A 21,860-nucleotide genomic window follows, 5' to 3' on the forward strand; every position below is an offset into this window, starting at 1 on the left:
TACGCCTCTGCCTCTTCATCTCCAGCAAGGCCTGCGCTGCATCTGCTCCGACATCTGCATCTGCTGGAACTGCCCGCTTGTCTCCTCAGCCTCTGGCCGCTCCTATCTGCCACGTCATTCTCTCGTTGCTGTGTTCGTGGAGCTGCTGTCTATACCAGGCCGGGTGCTGCTGTTCAGTCAGTTTGTGCCTCATCATCTTCTCCTCCGGCCTCCACTCCAACTTCCATGTCTCCATCTTCTACTCCAGCAACCTCTACAGCAGCAGCTCAAGGCGCTCTCCATCTAAGAAGTATTTTCAGTCTACTCTCTATTTCTTTTTCTTTTTTTTTTTAAGTTCTGAATTTCATTTGCTTCTCTATCTTGTACGGGATTAGACACTGCCATGTCTATTTGTCTACATGGACTTATCTTTGTCCCTATCCGAGAGGCACCCCTGCATTACCCACTCTAGCAGGAGGATTGACCTTGAGGAGGGATTATCTATCTAGGTCCATCTCTCTGTCTATCTACAATCAGTCAGTCTCTCTGTCTGTGTGTCTATCTTGTGTGATCTTACAGTCATATGTCTCTGACACTCTGTCTATCAGTCTATATGCCTATCTTTTGTGGATTAGTTACCCACATGTCTTTGGCATTTTGTCTATGTCCCCATTTATCTTCTATTTGTCAGTCTCTCTCATGTCTATCTGAAAGTCTCTCTCTCTGTGGGACCACTCTACTGGCTGATTGTCTCTCTCTCTATCTGTCTATGATCCACTCTTGTACCTACCCTTGTGGACCCATATGAGGATATCACTTGAGGAGGGGTGTCTCAAGATCTTTTGTCTCTCATGTCTTGTTTCACAGTCTATCAGTCTTTATGTCTGTCTTCTAGTCTTGTCCATCTTGTCTTCTAGCTTGTCTCTCAATCCTTGTCTAGTCTCTCTGTCTTGGTCTAATCTTTTGTCATGTCATAGTCTTGTCTTTTTGTCTTCCTCCTAGTGTCCACTTAAGGAGGGTATTGGAAATAAGTGCACACTAGATGTAACGCGCGGAAGCTCTGGGTAGTCTTCTTTCAGCCCTAAACACTCTTGAAGACCTTCTGATGCAAAAACGCACCATGATGCAAAAACGCAAGTAGAGAGAGAGTAGAGAGAGAGAGAGAGTGAGAAGTGCTGGAATTTCACTATATACTATGCACAAAAAAGGTACAGATCTTTGCAACCATGGGCTGCCTTCATAAAAAGGTTCCTAACCCTAAATTCTGTCCCCTATGGGACCTCCTATTGACCCACACCCCTAGTGGGTGGAATGCCTATTACAAAGAGCAAGGGGGCTATTTATAGCCCCTTGGAATACATGAGAAACTGGCCGACTGCTGGTCGGCCAGTTCATAATTCATTAATTCCATCAAATGCTGCCGACTGGTCCTTTTTGGTGCTGCCCGACTGCTGGTCATAGTCATTGATGCGCCTGCTGCCCAACCTCTCTGCTGAACTCAGCCGACAGCTCCTCTGGCAGCCAGCATCCCTTCTTCTTGCAGGGACAGCCCCTCTCCATGATCCCACTTGTCCTGCTCCATGCTCACCTCAGATGCTACACCTGAAGCTCCTATATTCTGGCTCTACTGGTTCATAGTCTTTTTCTGCTTGCCTCTTCTGGATCTAGCCCTGGAAATGTCCATGGCATCTGTGATGCACATGACATCCCCCTCTGCTAAACTTGATGACGGGAATCCAACCTGCTCTTGGATGACTGTCATCATCCCAATCCTGTTCCGAAGTCCCTCTGTCATCATCCATCCCTGGCAAACCTTTTTCTCTGAAAATCCGTTCTGTTCTCCAAACCACTCTGTCTCTGATGAAAATCTATGCATCTGGTCTTCCTCTAGTCCACAATCCATTCCTGCCCTGGCTCTGAACACCGTCTTGGTCTTCGTTCCTGGAACTGAGTCTGGCACTCTCACATCACCCTTGGAGGATCAACCTCCCTTGGGACCGTTCCCTTAGAACCCATCTGGCTCACGGAACTGCCATCCCCATCTGGCACTGTGGAACACCACCAACAAACCTCCTGGGAGTTCTTCCCGATCTGTGTTCCCGCCTTGGGCTTCGAATCCGTGTACTTTCCTGTACCTTGGACCTGTACACCATCATATGGGACTGATTCAGTGTTTAGCTTGGCTGAGCCTGATGCTCTGATACCAATGTAACGCGCGGAAGCTCTGGGTAGACTTCTTTCAGCCCTAAACACTCTTGAAGACCTTCTGATGCAAAAACGCAGGTAGAGAGAGAGTAGAGAGAGAGAGTGAGAAGTGCTGGAATTTCACTATATACTATGTACAAAAAAGGTACAGATCTTTGCAGCCATGGGCTGCCTTCATAAAAAGGTTCCTAACCCTAAATTCTGTCCCCTATGGGACCTCCTATTGACCCACACCCCTAGTGGGTGGAATGCCTATTACAAAGAGCAAGGGGGCTATTTATAGCCCCTTGGAATACATGAGAAACTGGCCGACTGCTGGTCGGCCAGTTCATAATTCATTAATTCCATCAAATGCTGCCGACTGGTCCTTTTTGGTGCTGCCCGACTGCTGGTCATAGTCATTGATGCGCCTGCTGCCCAACCTCTCTGCTGAACTCAGTCGACAGCTCCTCTGGCAGCCAGCATCCCTTCTTCTTGCAGGGACAGCCCCTCTCCATGATCCCACTTGTCCTGCTCCATGCTCACCTCAGATGCTGCACCTGAAGCTCCTATATTCTGGCTCTACTGGTTCATAGTCTTTTTCTGCTTGCCTCTTCTGGATCTAGCCCTGGAAATGTCCATGGCATCTGTGATGCACATGACACTAGGTGTACTATTTCTCTAGCCTACATTTGTCTAGTTTGAGTTTTGTCTTAAAGTCTTGAGTGTGTGCCACGTGGCACCTCTATAATTGTCCCATAAGTCAGTCTACTCTATCTTGTACTTCTCACCTATATATTGTGGGTGTCACATCAATGAAAGTATCAATCTTGTGTCTTGTCTACACTCATCTCAAGGTATGTCTAAGCTTTGTGTTTCCTTTTTAGTCTTGCTTTCATTTCAGTTTCAGTTTCAGCTTTGTCTCTACCCCATTTCTCCTACGAGACCATCTTGGATTGGGACATCCCTCAGACCACCCAAGAGATCCGTTCTTTCGTAGGTCTTTGCCAAGCCTACAGCACCCATGTTCACCAATTTTCCAACCTTGCAGCTGTCAAAATGCGCAGCGGAAGACTAACGCACGTAGGAGACGCATCACCATCGAGCTCCACAAACACCCCCAACGAGCGCTGCAGCATCCCTCCACCAGGCTCCCATCTCCCGGTGAGCTGCCTCCCAAAACACCGGCCGGAGGAGATGATTATGACAAGGTGCCACTCTAACCTATATATGGCTCTTCAACTTCCCATGCTTCCACTTATGGGATAATCCAAGGCACCTTCTAGCCATAGATCACATGCTCGAAATCGTCAACCTTCCAACACCCTCCCTCGTTTTGAGCTCCGCAAGCCACCGAGGCGCGAGGGGGTCGCCCAGGACCACACACGCCCGAGCCGCCCAGGACCACATACCATGTCAAAATGCGCAGCGGAGGACTAACGCACGTAGGAGATGCATCACCATCAAGCTCCACGAACACCCCAACGGGCACTGCAGCATCCCTCCACCGGGCTCCCATCTCCCAGTGAGGTGCCTCCCAAAACACTAGCCAAAGGAGATGATTATGACAAGAGGCTCTTCAACTTCCCATGCTTCCACTTATGGGATAATCCAAGGCACCTTCTAGCCATAGATCACATGCTCGAAATCGCCAACCTTCCAACAGCACCTCTCACCGATTTGCTCAAGGGGGTGAAGACTCATAGACAAAAAGTCTCAGTCACAGGCAAGGCGCTTAATGCATTATGTGCACTCCAGAAAGCTGTCTCAAAAGCACCTGTTTTGAAGTTAGCATCTTGGGATGAACCTTTTGAGGTCATTACCGATGCTAGCAATGTAGCCATAGGTGCAGTTCTCCAGCAGGACAATAGATCCGTGGCCTACTACAGTCGAAAGTTGGATGTCGCCGAAAAGAATTATTCGGTTTATGACAAAGAGCTTTTAGGTGTGATCACAGCGCTCAAACATTGGAAGTCTTTCCTTTATGGACAGGTTTACACAGTCAAAACAAACCACCAAGCACTTAAGTGGCTTCAAACCATGCCAAGTGCCCAGTGGAGTGATCGGAAAGCCAGATGGAGTCAACTCTTCCAGCAATTTGAAGGAATGATCGAGTACATCCCTCATAAGCATAACCCAGTCGCAGATGCTCTTAGTCGAAAGGCCAACACCCAGGCAGTGCAAGAGTTTACCATTCTCGAAATCACGGAAAAAGACTTAGATAGCAAGTATGTCGACTCCCCTGAGTTTGGTACTCAATACAATTTGGCCCTCACTTCTGAGCCAGGCCATTATTCAATGCAAAACGGTTGGTTGTTCTTCAAGAACCGTCTCTATGTCATTCGAGAAAAACGTGCAGCTCTTCTCCATGATGCCCATGACTCCTTGGTTGGAGGACATCGTGATATCAACAGTACTCTCGAGAAATTAGAATGGTTTTTGCTCGCTGAAGCTCTTGTTGGAAATAAGTGCACACTAGGTGTACTATTTCTCTAGTCTAGTTTCAGTTGAGTCTTTGTGTCTTGAGTCTAGTGCCATGTGGCACCTCTACATTTATCCCATAAGTGAGTCTACTCAATCTTGTACTTCTCACCTATAAATTGTAGGTGTCACATCAATGAAAGTAATCAATCTTGTGTCTTGTCTACACTCATCTCAAGGTAACTCTTTGTCTTTCATTTGTTCTTGTTTCATTTCTAGTTTTGCTCTTGCTTTCATATTTTCTACAGCTCTCACCTCCCCCCCCAAGCTCGCGCCTTCGTCCCGCCTGCTCGCGCCGTCGTCCCCCCCTCCCCTTTTCGCGCCCGCCTACCCCCCCCGCCCCTTCCGCACCCATCTGCCCCCCCTTTCGCCCCCGTCCGCGTCCCCCTCTCGCGTCCGCCTGCCCCCTACCCATACTCTACCGCACTCTGGTTTTCTATCAGAGGCCGGTTTCAAGGTTCCGTCCCCGGGACCAATCATCAACTTTCTGAAGGGGGTGAGCTCGTGGTTGCTTTGAAGAAAGCCATCGCTGAAAATTCAGCAAACATGTCTGATACAGAGGATGAGTACTTCTATCATGAAGAAGAAGAGCAAGAGACTTCTCCTGAAAGAGATGTATCTGAGGATATTTTTGCAGGAGAACAAGCTGCAGATGTTGAGCCCTATGAGGATGTAACACAGCCAGAAGATGTGCATGGTAAAGAGGATGATGATGCTCGGTTCAAAGATCGTTTGGCTAGTGTTATGGATACTTTTATGCAGCTCACACAGAGTGAGAGATTTGCTGAATTTATGAGATCTCGCACAGAGCCCCACACAGAGCCCGAGAAAAAGAAGAAGAAGGTTCGTTCAAAGAATCTTCCACAGGGTCATAGTGGTCTCGTCCCACAGGAACCATCTTTTGGCCAGTTTCCGAATATGCAGCATGCTTATGGTGCAAACTCTCAGAGTTCCTTGTATGGACAGCCACCTATTCCTCAGCAGAATATGCATCCAGGTTATTTTGGTGGTGGCTCGGTGTTCCAATCCATGACTGGGGGTTATCCTCAGGGAGGCATGGGTATGTATGGGTCTTTTGGAGCCAATTTTCAGCCTGGCATGCAAGGGAATATGTATGGTGGTATGCAGTCCGGTATGGCTGGAAATATGTTTGCAGGCATGCAACCTGGGATGCAAGGCAATATGTTTGGTGGTATGCAGCCAGGTATGCATAATGGAATGTATGGAAACATGGCTGGAATGTATGGTATGCCTGGCATGGGAATGGGAAATGTTGACCCAATGATGGGTATGAATGTTGGGGGCAGCAATCTTGCGAAGCCACTTCCATATGACAATCTAACGCCTATGGGAAAGGCAAAGGATTACAAGGAAGGGGGAGCTGCAGTTAAGTACACTTTCAGTGGGGCCAAGGATAAATTGAAGGCACTTACCTTTTTACAGCAGTTTGATGCTGCTTTTTCTGGTGGGAATTACACAGAGTCCTCTAAGGTGAGGAAAGCTGCCACTTTTCTCAAGGGCAATGCTTTGCAATGGTGGTCTACTCTTCTTTTGCAGGGCATAGCACCCACCACATGGGTTCAATTCAAACAGGTTTTCTCTTCCGTATGGCTCACATCTACATTTGAGGTGGATGTTATGACCGCATGGCACAAGCTGGATGCTTCAAAGTGTGATAGTTTGGAGGATTATAACAAGAAGTTTTGGGAAGTTTTACTCCCAGTGACTTCTTATCGTGCCGTGCCATTATCTGAGCAGGTAGAGAAGTATTGTTGTGGGCTGCCCAAAGAGGTACGAGATTATTGTATAAAGACAAGAGTAACGAACATGTCACAGATGATTGAAAATGCTATGACAGCTAATGCGTTACTCACACGTGGTTCATCTGGGTTTAAAGGCAGTAAGAAATTGAGCAAGAAAGCTGAAAAATTTGGGCATGCTTCTCGAGATGCTAAAGGGTCTACAAAGACAAAGTATAAGAAGTTCCCAATGCCCAAGAGGACTTCTGAGGAAAGACAGGCTTTGAGAGATGCTCAAAAGTGTTTTTACTGTACTGGAGAGGGACATATGTCATTCAATTGTCCCAAAAGAACGTCCAAAAAGGACCCTGACAATAAAGGAGAGCCCAAGCCAAAGAAACCAAAGCCTTCTGCAGGCTTAGTTCCTGATCTTGTGGGGGAGCAGCTAGGTGGTGAAGCTACAGAGTTGTGCAGGGCATGGGGCAAAGTGAGAGATCAGAATGCTTTGATCTTCTTTGACACAGGTGCTAGAGCCAACTTCATTTCACCAGATTTGGCTGGCCGATTGGGCATTCGCGCAAAGGAGATGGGGCCATTACATGAGGCAAATATGGCTTGTCCAGGATATGCAGAACCCGTTACTCCTATCATTGGGAAGCTTCGGCTTCATTTGCAGGGTTATGTGGACAGCGAGGAGTTCTTCATCATGCCTTTGGATGGCTGTGATGTTTTGTTGGGGATGCCATGGTGCCACAGGGTACATGCGGTGGTGGATACTTACAATAGGAAAATTACTCTGACTCATAGAGGGAAAGAGCATGTATTGGATGTAAAACTCAAAGGGGAATCTGTTCCTATTGTATCCGCTTCGGCGATTTCATCAGTAATGAAAAAGCATCTTTCCGCGTATTTGATTTATGTAAAGGATGCACAGGATGATGAGTCCAAGTCTAATTTGTCAATGTTAGATAAGGACAGGGCTGATTTCTTAAGTGGGTTTCAAGACTGTTTTTCCGAGTCATTGCCAGGAGAATTACCTCCTGAGAGGCCAGAAGATCATGCCATAGATCTGATTCCTGGTAGTACTCCACTGAATAGACCGCCGTACCGTGTTAGTGCAGCCCAACAGGAAGAGATTATGAGTCAGGTGCAGGAGCTATTGAATAAGGGGTTGATTCAGCCTAGCTCATCACCCTTTTGCTCACCTGTGCTCTTAGTGCAGAAGAAGGATGGTTCTTGGCGCATGTGTATAGATTACAGGGCGCTGAATAAGAATACCATCAAGAATCGATTCCCCATACCGAGGATCGATGACATCTTGGACCGCTTTACAGGGCTCCACAGTTTTTAGTCGTATTGACTTGAAAAGCGGGTATCATCAGATACGCATTAGACCCGAGGATGTGCATAAGACAGCATTCCGAACCACGTTTGGATTGTATGAGTTCTTGGTTATGCCCTTTGGTTTGACAAATGTGCCTGCCACATTTAACAGAATGATGGACAGGATTTTCAGGCCTCATAGAGAGTTTGTGGGCACATTCTTTGATGATATGATTGTGCATTCACAAACTGAGGAAGAGCATAGAAGGCATTTGGCCATTGTGTTTGCAGAACTCAGAAACCATAGGTTGGTGGTTAATGGCAAGAAGAGTGAGTTCTTTTTGCAGGAGATACATTTCTTGGGGCATATTGTGTCTGGTCATGAAGTCCGTATGGATCCAGTAAAGGTGGAAGCAATACTTAATTGGCCAGCTTTGAGGACCGTGCATGATGTACGCAGCTTTCTAGGACTGTGTTCCTATTATAGGCGTTACATACGGCACTTTGCTGAAATTGCTTCGCCTCTTCATGCTTTGACGAAGAACGCAACTCCGTTTAGATGGGCTGATCGGGAAATTACAGCATTCAAAAAGCTCAAAGAAAAGCTTACTTCGGACCCAGTATTGGTGTTACCGGACCTCCAAAAGGCTTTTGTTGTCCAGTGTGATGCATGTGGAAGTAGCATTGGTGCAGTTCTCATGCAAGAGGGACATGTCATAGCCTATGAGAGTAGAGTTTTGCAAGATGCTGAGAAGCATTTACAGGTGTATGAGAAAGAGATGTTGGCTGTAATTCACGCTCTTTCTACTTGGAAACACTACTTGCTTGGGGCTGATTTCACTGTACAGACAGATCATCAGACCTTGCGTTATTTCCTCACACAGACTAAGCTTTCAGAGAAGCATATGCGTTGGGCAAACTTTTTGTCAATGTTTCACTTCCAGATTGTGCATGTGGAAGGCAAAAAGAATGTAGTGGCAGATGCTTTGTCACGCAAGCCACAGGTCTCTGCAGTTTCACTTGCTTATCATCATGAGCTTGATGAAATGAAAGAGCAGTATGCCCATGATGAGGACTTTGAAAGGTTGTATAATCAGATGTCTCAGGGTCAGCGGCATGATGTCATGTGCATCACAGATGCCATGGACATGCTCAGGGCTAGATCCAGAAGAGGCAGCCAGATAAAGAGCAGAACCAGACAGAGCCATGGATTTGGAGCACAAGTGGCCAGTTTGGATGTGGAGAAGAACCAGGGTACAGTCGGCTGAGTATAGGAGCTGCTGGCTGTACCAGAAAGCATGTCGGCTGACGTCAGCAATGCCAGGAAGGTGTGGCAGCAGCAGGCGCATCAAAGACCAAAAGCACATCCAGTCGGCTGGATTAAAGGGGTATTAATGAACATGTAACTGGCCGACCAGCAGTCGGCCAGTTCATCATTTATTCCAAGGCCTATAAAAGGGCCCCCTTGCTCATAGCATTACTAATTCCACCCACTAGGGGTGTGGGTCACTTAGAGGTCCCATAGGGGACAGAATTTAGGGTTAGGAACCTTTTTATGAAGGCAGCCCATGGCTGCAAAGATCTGTACCTTTTTTGTACATAGTATATACTGAAATTCCAGCACTTCTCACTCTCTCTCTCTCTACTCTCTCTCTACCTGCGTTTTTGCATCATGGTGCGTTTTTTGCATCAGAAGGTCTTCAAGAGTGTTTAGGGCTGAAAGAAGACTACCCAGAGCTTCCGCGCGTTACATTGGTATCAGAGCATCAGGCTCAGCAAAGCTAAACACTGATTCAGTCCCATATGATGGTGTACAGGTCCAAGGTACAGGAAAGTACACGGATTCGAAGCCCAAGGCGGGAACACAGAAGCGGGAAGAACTCCCAGGAGGTTTGTTGGTGGTGTTCCACAGTGCCAGATGGGGATGGCAGTTCCGTGAGCCAGATGGGTTCTAAGGGAACGGTCCCAAGGGAGGTTGATCCTCCAAGGGTGATGTGAGAGTGCCAGACTCAGTTCCAGGAACGAAGACCAAGACGGTGTTCAGAGTCAGGGCAGGAATGGATTGTGGACTAGAGGAAGACCAGATGCATAGATCTTCATCAGAGACAGAGTGGTTTGGAGAACAGAACGAATTTTCAGAGAAAAAGGTTTGCCAGGGATGGATGATGACAGAGGGACTTCGGAACAGGATTGGGATGATGACAGTCATCCAAGAGCAGGTTGGATTCCCGTCATCAAGTTTAGCAGAGGGGGATGTCATGTGCATCACAGATGCCATGGACATGCTCAGGGCTAGATCCAGAAGAGGCAGCCAGATAAAGAGCAGAACCAGACAGAGCCAGGGATTTGGAGCACAAGTGGCCAGTTTGGATGTGGAGAAGAACCAGGGTACAGTCGGCTGAGTATAGGAGCTGCTGGCTGTACCAGAAAGCATGTCGGCTGACGTCAGCAATGCCAGGAAGGTGTGGCAGCAGCAGGCGCATCAAAGACCAAAAGCACATCCAGTCGGCTGGATTAAAGGGGTATTAATGAACATGTAACTGGCTGACCAGCAGTCGGCCAGTTCATCATTTATTCCAAGGCCTATAAAAGGGCCCCCTTGCTCATAGCATTACTCATTCCACCCACTAGGGGTGTGGGTCACTTAGAGGTCCCATAGGGGACAGAATTTAGGGTTAGGAACCTTTTTATGAAGGCAGCCCATGGCTGCAAAGATCTGTACCTTTTTTGTACATAGTATATACTGAAATTCCAGCACTTCTCACTCTCTCTCTCTACTCTCTCTCTACCTGCGTTTTTGCATCATGGTGCGTTTTTTGCATCAGAAGGTCTTCAAGAGTGTTTAGGGCTGAAAGAAGACTACCCAGAGCTTCCGCGCGTTACACATGAGCACTATACTCTCAGAGATGGGTTTTTATTGATGCATGGCAGACTGTGTGTTACCAGGCCATTGCGACTCAAGGTTATGATTGAAAGTCATGCTCCACCGTATGCAGGTCATAGAGGTATTGATGCCACGGTCAAAGCAGTGGAGACTTTCTTTTATTGGCCAACCTTAAGAAGAGATGTTGATGCCTTTGTGAGGCAATGCATCGTACGTCAGAAGGTAAAGTTTGACCGTCAGAAGACACCAGGGTTATTACAGCCTTTACCTATTCCGGATAGACCTTGGGAGAGCATTGCCATGGATTTTGTATTTGATCTTCCACGGACACAAACGGGAAATGATGGCATCTCGACTATCATATGCACGTTCAGTAAGCAGGCTCATTTCATTCCCGTGCGGAAGACAATTAAAGTGGATCATATGGTGAAGTTGTTCATGGCGAACATCTTCAAGTATCATGGCTTGCCTACGTCTATCATTAGTGACCGTGATCCACGGATGACGAGTTTGTTTTGGAGAGGGTTGTTTGACAACATGGATACGACTCTCAAGTTTTCATCGTCATTTCATCCACAGACAGATGGTCAGTCAGAAGAGGCTAACTCTACAGTATTGGATCTTCTCAAGTGTTATGTGTCAGAGCACAAGCAACAATGGGAAAAGTATCTTCCTTTGGTGGAGTTTGCATATAACAACACTGTACATAGCTCGACAGGCAAGGCGCCTTTTGAGATTGTAGAAGGAGGGAAGAAGGTACCACCCATTTTGCATACAACGGCGGATAAGATCTTTGAGGCTGATCAGTATGCGGAGAGCTTGGATGAAGCTTATCGGAGAGTTAAGTTGGCCCTCCAGAAAACTCAGCAGAAGCAAAAGAAAGCCGCAGACCGTCACAGACGTGATTTACAGTTTGCATTGGGTGATTGGGTTCTTTTGCGCTTTGAAAAGGCTAGACTCAAGAAGATGAAGGGTAAAGAGCGCTTATTCCCTAAGTTGAGCATGCGATATTATGGGCCTTTTCAGGTTTTGGAAAAGATTGGTGAGGTAACCTATCGTTTGAAGTTACCAGATCACTGGAGGATTCACAATGCTTTTCACGTGAGTCTTCTTAGACCTTTCCGTGGGGATGTGCCTGAGGATGTATCAGATGAGGCTCAGCCAGAAGTTGAGGAACTTGATGAGGTTCTGATTCCAGAGCAGATACTGGCACATAAAGAAAGGAAGGTACGAGGTAAAGTTTCCCGTCGCTATCTTGTGAAGTTCAAGAACTATTCACCGATGGATGCGAAGTGGATGGAGGAAGGTGACTTAACAGATTCACCTCAGGTTTTGCAGCTTTATCTCGATGCCTTTGAGTTAGAGCCGACTCTTATTGTGGCTCATTCAGGTTCAGCAGAGCATGGGTCTGGAGCATTACCTGATGCTCAAGAGGGGGGTAGCACCTCCACTCCCTTGATACAGACAGGCTCAGATGACATCTAGAGGTCGCTTGGTGCAGTTTTTATCTCACCCGAAGGTACTGAGGCTGACAGTACATCTGTTTATGGGACTTCTATGATATATGTGTACTAGTCACATGGAGATTTTTGTGGATATGTATGGTTCATAGTGGTATACAACTTGGACTATTACTATGCCATTGGTTTGCAGTGAATATTGATACATGTGTGGCTTAGAGAGATTGGGACGCTGATCTTGCCATATTGTATATTTCACTTTGGATATTTTGATGCATCACCAGAATGCAATCGACGACGCTTGCCATTTTTCAAGAGGGGGGTATGGCATGGCCCTGTGAAAATGGAACACTACAAGTGTGGGCATGGTGGTTGCAGAGTCAGAATATTTTATGGGGGGTGCCCGGACAGAGTTTAAGATGTGTGGACATCCCTAGGTGTGAAGGGGGGAACTAGAAACATTAAACTTTAATGTTTATTAAAGTTTGCCCCTAGGCCTTAGTGGCCCTAGGGACTTATTAAAGTTTGGGGCCCTAGGGATTATTTTGGGGAAGAGGGCCACTTTTGGAGTGTTTCTCTCTCTTCTCTCTCTCTCTCTTCCCTTTTGGGAGTCGTGGAGCAAAAGTGAGAGTATTCATGCGTGGAAAAACAGAGGAAGGAGGCGGCTGCTATTTTCTGTGTGCTGCTGCTGTTTTCTTCTGCATAATCAGCTGTACTTCTCACGTGTGCAGTCCGTACAGTGCAAGTGCAGGCGGCTGCTGAAATCTGCTGCAAGCGCTGTGTTCTCTCTGCTGGATTCTCTGCGCACAGGCCCTGTACAAGCTGTACCAGCAAGTATACAGCCAGTACCAAACTGTACGACTGCCGTACAGTGTACGGACAGCCAGGTACAGCAAGTACAGTTGCTGCAGGCGGTGCAGACAGGAGCTGGACAGGCCTGGTTACACAGATTCAGGCGACCAGAATCAGGACAGCTGACTGCTTGTGCAAGTACGACTTCTGGCACGTATCCCGAGGTGGTACAGACGGGTACATTGCTGTTTTTCAGATCTGTACTTTCAAGGACAGCATAAGAGTGAACATCAAGAGGAGGGTACAGGCAAGTACAAGCACATGTGTGAAGCAGGGTTGTGGATACAAGTGCCTGCAAGTACAGATTGGTGCTGTTGCTTCCTCCAGTGCTGTTTCACGAGCTGAATTTGGTAAGCTCCGTTTCTGTTCATCTATCTTCTTTCTACTGCTTGATGTCTGTTGCAGATATGAGTTATCTGGCCCCTTGTGAGAGGAGGGGTATGGCAGATTGACAAGGGTTGAGACAGAGTTTGGACAGCACATGTATGTTTGAGCTGAGATGATGTATCATGCACTTGAGTTATGCCAGATGTATGCCCATGGCTGGCCTGCTTAGTGATCTTGGCTGATCAGAGGGAGGCACAGTGTGTTATTTGGAGACACAGATCTGTTGGAGACACAGATCTGTGTGCATAGATCCTCTGTGCTAAGAAGGATTTGTGGGCCGTCAGATTGGATATACAGGTGTAAACTCTTGGCTGATCTTTGTGTTGTCCTCAGCCATTCATATTATTATAATTGAATAAAGAAATACCGCAAGGGGCGCCAAGCTTTGGGGCCAACAGGTGTCGCTGTGTTTTTAGATTTGGGCACTCTAGCTCCAATCTGCTTTGTTTCACATCTAGACTACAAGTGGACGGGTGATTGCTAGTCTACCGCACTCTGGTTTTCTATCAGAGGCCGGTTTCAACTACCCAATCCTAGTCGGTCCAAGATGGTAGACATGTTGCTTTCGAGAGTCAAAAGCTAGACGACACTCAAGATAAACTGCCTTGCTAATTGCGTAGCTGTAACAGTCTTCCGTGTACGTAGAAATCTAGCCATTTTTGTCAATCGGTCTATCACAACCCAAATAGAATTGTGGCCTTGACATATTCTTGGCAATCCGGTAATAAAATCCATGGAAATACATTCCCACTTATTACCTGGAATTTGCAAAGGATGCAACATCCCAATAGAAAGTGTATTTCACTAAAGCTAATGTCCTATGTCTTGGGGTGTCTAATAGAAGGGGCGTTGTGACACTCCTTAAGAACCTCCGACCTAATGCCCGAGACCTGTGGTAACACAAATTTTGTCATTACGGAGCAGTAAACCATTCCAAATCATCCACTGGCCTCCCACAGCCTGAATGGCAGGCTACTCAGTCAATGAGTCTTGGTCAATCAATGAGCTCCCGTCCTGGATCCTCTGCCAATGTGGATTAAAATAACTATCAGTCCTGCAAAGCTCTCTCGATGACTGAAATAAGTCAATAGAAATCTTAGTGAACGACAAAGTATTCACACCTCTGATCCGACTAAGCGCATCTACTACACTATTCATGGACTCCTTTCGATAGTGTATTTCAAAATCAAAATCTTGCATTAACTCTGTTCATCTAGCTTTGCGTCCTCTCAAATCATTCGCATCACACACATACTTATACCACAAACTTGGAGCTATATAAATAATGCCTCCAAACCTTGAGAGCGTAAATTACATCATAAAGCTCCTCCTCAAGGGTTGGCCAACGACCGTAGGACATAGTTACTGATAGAGTTTACAAGTGACTTTTGGAAGCTTGTTTTTGAGAAGTTGGAAACAACTTTGAATCTAAGATCCTCAGATCATCCTCAATCTAATGGCCAGACTGAAAGGGTGAATCAGACTTTGAAGGACATGCTTCGTACATATGTCTCCAAAAGACAAGGTTCATGGGAAGATTATCTTCCTATGTTAGAATTTGCATATAACAATACTAAGCATACGAGTACAAGTTTTAGTCCCTTTTATGCTTATGTACGGATTTCAACCTAGACCACCTGTTACCATGGGATTTTCACGACTTCAACATGATGCACCACGTACTTTTTTGCACGATATGCAAGAAATATTACAAGTTGCGAAGGGATCTATTAGAAGTGCTCAAGACAGACAGATTTTATTCTAATAGACATCGTTCACCCAAAGAGTTCTCTGAAGGAACGATGGTGTATTTGCGAGTTCCGAAAGATTTCGAGACTTTCCAGACGGATCGATCGCCGAAATTATCCCCTAGATATTGCGGACCATTTCGGGTTACACGCCGGATTGGTTCAGTTGTATATGAATTGGACTTGCCTTCTCATGTGAAAGTTCATCCCATATTTCATGTCAATAGACTTAAGGAAGTACTGGATGGAACAGACCAGTTAATTACTCCTCAAGAAATCATAGACGTCGAGGATATGACATTTGTGCCATACGAACCAGAAAAGATTCTTGGTTTTCGTGAAAGACGATTGCGGCATACGTTACTCACGGAATACAAGATCAAGTGGAAGGATCGTGTTGAGGACGACACTATTGGGAGACATTGACTACCTTTCAAAGGGACTACCCTAGGTTTTTACTGAGCTCTTAGAGGAAGGAGAGTGTGTCATGTGCACAGAGTGTATCTACCATGTGCAACATGCGCACAAGACTAGCTTCAAGGCTTGTGGAAGCTTAAAGCTAGGCAATCTAATTGGCAAGCTGAGCTAGGGATAGACTGACGGGTGAGCACCCAGTATGGACAGGCGGGCGCCCAAGTGTAGACGCCCGGTGACAAGTGTGGACGCCCAGTGACAAGTGTGGAGCCTATAAAAGGGTGGCCAAGGTTAGCCAGTTGTTCATAGAGTCTCGCGAGTCTCTACGAGAGCTCTATGATCAGAAGCCTAGATTTAGTGCAAACATGCACCTACTTCATGATGCAACCGAGGTCGGCAACAGTCTCGAGGCCCGTGAGGGTAGCTCCGTGGCAGTATGGGACGTCACGGGGTAGAGATTGGTCGGTGCGTCTTGCTAGTTAGCTCACTCAGCTCGTGGCTCGGTGGGCACAGCCAAGACTCGGGGGTTTTGTCCACAGCTGTCATGGTTGGGTGGTGAGTCAAGCCTACACCCCCTTCACGTTGTTTGGCTTTGTTTTGCAGGTTTCGAGTCGTGTTTCAGGAGCGCTCTATGAGGAGATCCGTGGGGATTCAACAGCAGCAGCAACTAGATTGGCTCGAGGGCATGCAGCTTGGGGACACTTGAGAGACAATGTGCACACATACAGTTTCAAGACCCGCGCACCAAATTGTGGCTATTTGATACACACTTCACACCGACCCTCCTATACGGAGCTCCAATTTGGGAGCCAGCATACATCACAGATCTCAGAGAGGGACCAATGAGGGATGGAGGCATATGGAGAGACCACTCATTATGATGATTGCCCGCATGATTCAGAGCAAATCATCGGTACCACATGAGATTGTTCGGGCTGAGCTGGGTGCCACACCAGTAGTGACCGAGACCCTATTCCACGCAGTTACCTTTTTACAGCGGCTATGGGAGCTCCCTCAGCAGAGGTACTCCCGATTGGCATTGACCTCATTCATACAGTTGGCAGAGGATGGAGATACTCATTGCTGGTATGCTCAGATGAGATCATGGTTTGACCTACATGGTTTGCGGATAGAGATACTCCCACCCTTCCAGTACAACTTGGATTGTCCATTTTTGGATCTCACCTGCTCAGAGCAGAACCGCATGATTAGGATGGATATCGTCAGAGTCGACACAGAGAGGACATGGACTAGTCCCCTTGAGCCCTTAGGCACGAAAATGGTTCATTACAAGAGCCGTTTTTTGCACCTCTCACCAGATGGTTTTATCACCCGCACGGCGTACATGGATGTACACCTATCACATGGGATACGTTGTGCCATTGGACAGATCCGGACCTCATCACACCAACCGCGGATTGAGATACGGCGATATGTGCATCAGATCTCGCGTGACCGCATTTGTCAGCTATGCTACCATGAGACAGAGTCAGAGGAGCACTACATTTGCGATGTACAATCTATTATGAGATCCGAGGGAGATATCACTGCCTCTTCCGAGAGGGTTTTGGGCCGTTACACAGGGTCATGGAGTTTGAGGATCAGAGATGCTTGGGATTGTTCCTACTTGAGCTCAGGAGACACAGAGAGACCCTCTTGGCAAATAGGAGACCGAGCCATGATGTACCTAGACAGAGGATCCTGATAGATTTCTTTAGCACCAGCACCAGCACCAGCAGCCTGGCCCACATGCCTCCTGATACCTCGTCCATCAGACCATCAGGACACCAACCACACTCCGAGGGAGTCACTGTTAGCAGTCATCTCCTGTCTGTACATTATCTCACAGAGGGCCTTTGTTGTGGGTGTGCCTACCCAAGAGCATTGCTCAGTGTTCCTCCATTTTTCCCCACTTTCCATATTTTTTCCTTGTTTTTTATGGTCGTGGGGCTGTTATTTGCTGGCCGCCTGGAGCTGTACTGGCCGACTTGGGCCTTGTATCTGGCCGATTGTCCCCCTGCTGGCCCAACTGCTTGATGCAGTCGTGAGCTTGTCCAACAGCCAATCGGCTGCCTTTTTGCTGCCAACATAGGGGGGATGGTATAAATACCACCCCTACCCCAACTCCATTATGCATTGGATATTGTACCGGATCTTGTATATAGTGCAAAGTTCATACAGCTTCACTCTCTCTCTTGTGCAATTGCTCTTCCACACAGTTCAACGTTTTTCAGGCTGGTGGTTCTCTTGCGTTTGCTCATCTTCATGTTGGTGTCTTGCTACGTTGTACTCTTAGCAGTTTGTCTCATATCCGCTGCGTATTCCAACATGGTATCAGAGTCCCAGGTGGCTTGAACGTTGGAGACTTTGGAGAGCTTGCGGGACTATTTCTTGAAGACCTTGGAGCTTGCCGGAGATTTGAAAAGCTTGAGGGACTGCTATTTTTTTGGTGCTAATTGGAGATTTCTTGGGCTGTTCGAGACTTGGAGATTGGGTAGAAGGCGGTTATCACCGTTGGACAGCCATCTTGCATATTAGTTGCAACCCCTTCTTCATTTTTTTCCCACTCACCCACCCTCCCTTCACAAGACCAACAGAACCCCCCCGAGATGGCAAACTTGCTTCAGATGGCTTAGAAGCATGTGAAGATCTCTACTCTCCCCACATTCCCCGTGGATCGACAATTGGACGGGACCAACTACGCCATATGGAAGGTAATGATGGAGTCTGTATTGGAGTCTTATGACTTGGTTGATTTCGTTAGTGTTGGTGTTCCACGTCAGGAGTTGGAGGACGGGGAGTTGTTACCCTCTACTAGGAAAGAACGAGAGGCTCGTGCACAGTTGTGGAATCGTGTCAATGCCCGTGTGCGTTCTTTCATCTTCCTAAATTGCACACCACAGGTGATTAACCAATACAACATATGACGCTGACCAGAGGGATTTGGCAACATTTGCCCATGTGCATTCTTTCATCTCGTAGCTACTCTCAGGTTATCGCATGACTAGAAGTTGTGGTGGATTATCCCATATGCAAGAGCATGGGAAGTCAAAGAGCCATATATAGGGTGTGGCGACACCTTGTCATAGATACCTCCTCCGGCCGGATTTTTGGGGAGGAGAGCAACGGCTAGGAGATGGGAGCCCAACCACGGACGTTGCTCAGTGCCCTAGGGTGGTGTGCGTGCTGCTGTTGTGTGACTTTGACATGGTATCAGAGCTCGGCCTGTGGTCCTGGGCGGTCCTAACCTCTGTTTGATCAAGATGCTCGAATTGAAGGAGAGTGTTGGAGGTGGCAATTCTCGTAGCTACTCTCGGGTTATCACATGACTAGAAGTTGTGGTGGATTATCCCATATGCAAGAGCAAGGGAAGTCAAACAGCCATATATAGGGTGTGGTGGCACCTTGTCATAGATATCTCCTCCGGCCGGGTTTTTGGAAGGGAGCAACAGCTAGGAGATGGGAGCCCAGCCACCAACGTTGCTCAGTGCCCTAGGGTGGTGTGTGTGCTGCTGTTGTGTACTTTGACAATCATCATTGATAGAGCAATCGTCTTATGTCGTGCTCGTCGACCACGCCCACCAGGATCACAGTGTGAAATCTGCATGTCCGCTAATACGACTGAATTATATACCTAGATGAATCCAAGAACATGCCCAAATTCACCTTTTAGAAACGTGCATGTTATATACTCATGGTAGTCAAACCACAAAACTATACAACTATTAACTCCATTATGCATAGTATGGACTAGATACTACGACATCCCCACTAACGTCATCAATGCCCAATAGTGGGTGTAGAACTCTGTATCAAGATATTCTCTCACACACACACTCCACACACACACACACACACAAGAGCATATATTCACACAAAGCCCTTCGTACTGAGTTTCTGTCAAAACTCTGGAGATGCAGGGCAGGGTCAGCCATAATGAAGTCTAGCAATAGCAAATAGAAAGAATTAGTATAGCAAATAAGTAGTTGATAGGGCAAATGCACCGCTAAAGATAGAAAGAATAAGCACAATATCAGACGGGCCACAACTCGGACAAAAACCTTCACAATGTGAAACCTACATGTCCGCTAATACGGCTGTATTCATTAGTTTCCCACTACATGCTCACTTACAAAACTTCAAAGCTCATAATTTTCTGCATAAAGAAGGTTTCCTTTTTAGAGGGATAATAGTACATGCCTTGTGGAAGTAGTGATGCTTAAGGAGAGAAGAAGGTGGCAACACACTTGAGAGAGAGAAAGAAAGAAAGTTATATTAAACGTCTTCAAAAGACCCAATGGGTCTATGAGACCAAAAGTGATACAATAGTGTCCATATAATCCCACCATGGTACAAAAGAAAACAAAGACTAGAGCTATGAGCTGGGTGACTCTTGGCTTCAAGGTCCAAAAGGAGGGGTGAATACTATCAAAAAGGTTTGGCAAACCAATATTTGTGTTACAAGCTTGGTGTTTCAAAGTGTGCTGAGAACTTTGTTATATCATGGTTAAGAAGTGCTGTGAAATCTGCATGTTTTTATTGGGGTTGTGCATTTTTTGCAGATCTTTTTTTTTTGTGAGAGAGAGAGAGAGATTATATACATGTAGCAATGGACAATTACGCGTCCACTGGGTGTACATAGCAAGGTTACAACCCGGATCCTCACCACTATAATACATCTTTACGGATCTTATTCAAAACAATCAGAAAAATCATGCCACTCTTACTCTCAAAATTAAGAAAAAAGGAAAGACCGCACAACTCACAACATCTTTTGTAGAGAGCAATCCGAACTGTACGCCCACAAGTTTTGCATGTGGATACTCAACAGTCTCTGTATTTAAGGTTTCCATCTTTTATCCCCCTGAAACCAGAGAGCAGACCACATGAACTTTATTCAAATTTTAGAAAATGTGAAGGCATTTTCTTAAAGACAAAAAGAGTAGTCTCTCTTTTAACATTTAGTTCAGAAAGTCATCATTTTCTCTACCTGGCATTCAAACATTGTGCGGTACAAATGAAGCATAAACACAGAAGAACATGAAGGTACTGTGCATGCTCACTAATTATGCATGGCTGACTAAACAGTAACCCAAATGAGCACAATAGCGTTAGTGTGCATGCCTATTAAAAGACGAACATGGGTATATACTAACATTGCATGCATGCTCACTAGAATATATTGATAATGAAAGGCATATGCACCAAAAAAATATCTATTATTAATTAAACAGCCATTATGCAGCAATAAATTTAGAGGCATGTGGCATTTACTAAACATGCAAATTAATGCCTACATGTAGAAAAGATGCTCAATTTTAAGAGACTAGGATCAACGGTGTCTGTTCTGTGGAAATTTGTATCTCAGTACAAAATGTATGCTTTCCCAAAAAATATATATATATATGCAAATTTTGGGGCTTTGATTATCTGCGTTTTTTGCGGGGAAGCAACTAGATAGCTTGAAGAAAAATTACAAGGTAGATTTTGAATAAACAACCATTATTTGTACAATATTTCCCCCAAATATACGTTTGTAACAGTGTGCGTGTGCGTGTGCGTATATATAAGGTAAGTCTCTCTCTCTCTCTCTCTCTCTCAGCCTGTGCCTGTGCACCCGCGCGCTTGCATGCAGACTATATACAGAAAATATGTGCACCGGGCAATCTACAAAAAGACTATAGATAATTACTGCTGTGCTTGAAGCAGGCGCATGCATCACCAACGGACAAAAGAGCTCTTTTGTGGAAAAACGCAAAGAAGGCGGAAATCCTTACCTAGTTGGAGATGGTGATGGTGAAGAAGGAGCTCTAAAATGAAGCTCACAATTTTCTATGCTAAAGAAGGCGATGGCGAGGGAAAGCAAGGAAATGCAGAGAGGATTAGGTATTAACTGGAGATGGTGAGGCAAAGAAATTAGGTATTTGCTGGAGTGGTGCCATGAGGATGGCGATGGCGTCAAGGCGAAACTACTGTGTGTTTCTGCGAAAATGTAGGCGAGGCTATGGGCTATGGAGATGGAGAGCGAGAAGAGAGGATCGACTGCAGTTTCTGTCCGTGTTAGCAGATGGCCCAGGATGGGTACAGGTCTCCGTATGGAGTGATTGATATGCTTCCTCATTTATGATGATACTACGCACACTCAACTCTCAGTTTTAAACTCTTAAAAGCCCACTTACTAAGTTTTTATATAGTCCAATTTGATTGTGTTTCTTTTGTAATATTCTCGACCTTCATTTTTACCCTCCCTTGGAAGTTGGAATGATGCAAGATAAGCATCCTCCAAGTGGGGGATAGCCCCGCGGTAAGGGCTCTTGCCGTAGACGGCGACGGCTTCCCTCCTCCCACATGTCTAAATGGTCTATTCCTTTACTAAAAATAAATTAAAAAAATACTTTTAAAAAAAGAT

The 21,860-nt window shown here is 46.2% G+C and overlaps 1 protein-coding gene across 6 annotated transcripts in view; it reads right to left on the minus strand.

Annotated features, from left to right (window-relative positions):
• The window catches only part of LOC147622649 (DNA-directed RNA polymerase V subunit 1-like), an 82,526-nt gene extending 60,939 nt beyond the window's left edge, over window positions 1–21,587 (minus strand). For all 6 annotated transcript variants that reach the window (XR_015269467.1, XR_015269468.1, XM_086822191.1 and 3 more), the window contains exons 1-2: window positions 21,229–21,587; window positions 20,218–20,315 (exon numbers count right to left, since the gene is read on the minus strand). Coding sequence is in view for 4 of the 6 variants with exons in the window: in XM_086822191.1 (XP_086678317.1) it covers window positions 20,218–20,304 (87 nt within the window). In the remaining 2 variants the exon portion in view is untranslated. The remainder of the gene's footprint in view (window positions 1–20,217; window positions 20,316–21,228) is intronic.
• Window positions 21,588–21,860: the final 273 nt, after the last annotated feature.

Source organism: Cibotium barometz, chromosome 28 (assembly GCF_041138505.1).
Source record: "Cibotium barometz isolate CiBa-2024 chromosome 28, ASM4113850v1, whole genome shotgun sequence".
Classification (NCBI taxonomy): Eukaryota; Viridiplantae; Streptophyta; class Polypodiopsida; order Cyatheales; family Cibotiaceae; genus Cibotium; species Cibotium barometz.